General features: G+C 57.9%; 1 protein-coding gene across 1 annotated transcript in view; it reads right to left on the reverse strand.

Annotated features, from left to right (window-relative positions):
- LRP1 (LDL receptor related protein 1) overlaps window positions 1–2,530 on the reverse strand; it is an 82,722-nt gene that overhangs the window by 73,161 nt on the left and 7,031 nt on the right. The window contains exon 2 of the mRNA XM_007467686.1: window positions 544–666. Coding sequence (XP_007467748.1) covers window positions 544–666 — 123 coding nt within the window. The remainder of the gene's footprint in view (window positions 1–543; window positions 667–2,530) is intronic.

The raw sequence follows: 2,530 nt of genomic DNA on the forward strand, positions 1-2,530 counted from the left end.
GGGTGAAGCCTGGGTGGGGACCTTTCTCCCAGTTTAAACAGCTGTCTCTGATTACACCACTTAAGGAGGGCAGGGGGAGCGGGGGTGGGCGGGAAATGCGCAGGGGTGGGGCTTCTGGGACAGAGACTTTGCAAGGGCCAGTGGCCTTTGGCCTGGGAGCCTGAGGACAGGAAGGGGACCCAGCAAGGCCTGGGGGCACTCATCAAGGATCAGGGGGTTCAGAGGTGGGAAGAAGAGGGATGAGCCAGAAGGGAGGGGAGCCTGGGCCCGCTCCTTCCAGGAAAGCTGTCAGCCCAGAGAACACAATCTCTGGCTGGCCTGGGGGTATAGCAGCTGAGGGAGCTCATTTCTGAGCACACCAAGCACCATGCCGGGCTCTTTGAAGGGGGAGACAGGACAGTTTTAGCTGTGTCATGTACAAACAATCATAGAGCAAGGTCCACGCCAGACTAGAGCTCAGCTGTCCTCATCCCAAACTGCCTGGGCCAAAAGGAAAAGGCATAAATCGGTGGTGTGGGGGAGGGATCCAGAAAAGGCACTTACAAATCTCGGGAGCCTCATCAGATCCGTCGGGGCAGTCCCTCTCACCATCACAGCGCCAGCCCTTTGAGATACAGGTGATCTGGTCTCTGCAGGCAAACTGCTTGGGGCTGCAAGTCTTAGGGACTGGGGTCAAGGGAAGAAAACAGGGGTGTGAATGAGGGATACAGGCCAACTCTATGGCCTTAAGCGCTCTAGGGCTCCTCCTCCTCCCCCAGCATCAGTCTCCATCTGGCCCAGACTCTGACCCATGGTCCATGTGTTGGGGGGGGGGCACGTGGCTGGGGTTCACTCCCAGAACACCGCGTACCTGCGACGGCGGGAGGGGAAGGATGCAGGCAGCACATTTTATTGCCCCCCACTCAGTCCCGAACACTGCCTGTTCGGTGTGCCCTCCCCCAGTCCTCAGGGTCAAAGCCCTTGCTGTTCTCTGTTACTTGGTCAGACACCAGCAACCCCACTTTGCTGACTAAGAGTGATGGGGCATTTAGCCATTGACGTGTTTTCTCTTTATCTTCCTCCCTATCTCACTAGAGGTCCAGAGCTGGTTTTTTCTAACCTCTCTGCTCCTTTGCCCTCTGGGACAGTTTTGGTCCCTGGGACCCATCATCCTGCCCATCTCCAACTCTTAACCACCAGGCCCCCAGATGGGATGTGTGTCTGGGGTGCCCTTGGCACAGTGGTGGCTTGGAGATGGCATCAGCAGAGGAGCCCTGCCTCCACCCGCATTCTCTAAAGACACAGCCTCCCTTGCTGGTTAGACTTTCAGCAGGTGCCCTCAGAGGTAAGAAGCACCTAAGATTGCCCAGGATGACAGAGTTGGAGAGCTGAGGCAGGGGGATGGCTGGGGTGACCTGCAGGAGCTGGTTTCAGCCCAGCCGACCTGTTAAGGTCCTATATCCAGGACCTCTTTGCCCTAAACCCTCACCCCCACCAGCTTCCCTCTGCTCCTGCCCCATTCTCTTACCTCATTCTCCAGGGATGAATTAAAGACGGTAACGCTAACCCTCATTGTTACCTCAGTCTGTGCCAGGAAATGTGGTACACTAGTTCTTTCCATGTATCATCTCATTTAATCCTCTCCACAATATGACAAAGTAGGTACTACTAATACCACCATTTCCTAGATGAGGAAACCAAGCCTCAAAGAAGGTGGGTTCACACAGCAGGCAAGTGACAAAATCAGGACTCATACCAGCTGAGCTGACTCTAAGCTTTTAACCAACCAGTGCACACCAGTCTCCCCATTCTCACTGAGAGGCTCTCAGGAGTTGTTCCTCCCAATCTTGTCACCATGCCCTCCACGGGAAGAGAAGTACCCCCCTCCTTCACCCCCAGCCAGTCTCCCAGCCCTTCATCGCCTCTTCCTTGGTCTGCGTCAATCCCATTTCTCTTCGGCTGTCGTGCACTGGAAACCAGCTCTGTGCCAGGCACTGCACTAGGCACTGGGGTGCCAGGGAGGGGTGAGATGGCCCCTCAGGAGCCACAGCACCCTGGGAAGACAGCAGGGCAGAGTGAGCTCAGGGCTGGGACGGAGCAGAAGGAAAGTATGTCAGGGCTCTGAGCAGGGAGGGATAGAGTGTGAAGGGAGCCACACTGAGAAGACGTCCTCCCTCCCTAACCCCCATCTCTGGCAGAGGGGACAGAACTCAGGCCCCTGGCCAGGATGAGAGCCGAGTTCAGGAAACACATCAAGGATGGCCTGGCTAGGCCCCCGGCCCCGGAGTCCCCCTCCCCTCCCCCCCACCCTGAGCAGGGAATAAAGGCCCCTTGAGGTGGTGGATAATGCTGAGTTCATTGCCCCACTGGGCCAGCTGTGAGGTCTTCCCGGGGAAACAGCCCGCCAGCCTAGTTAGCATGCCGGAGAACGGTCCTCTCCCCCTGGCCAGCCGAGACTGGCTGGGGGGGGGGGGGGGGGGGGGGGGGCCCGGGAAGGAGAAGAAGCAGGGCCACCCAGCGATGCAGAGCAGGAGGGGGTGTCGCCACCGGG

The sequence above is a fragment of the Lipotes vexillifer genome, unplaced genomic scaffold (assembly GCF_000442215.2).
Source record: "Lipotes vexillifer unplaced genomic scaffold, Lipotes_vexillifer_v1.1 scaffold387, whole genome shotgun sequence".
NCBI classification, from domain to species: domain Eukaryota; kingdom Metazoa; phylum Chordata; class Mammalia; order Artiodactyla; family Lipotidae; genus Lipotes; species Lipotes vexillifer.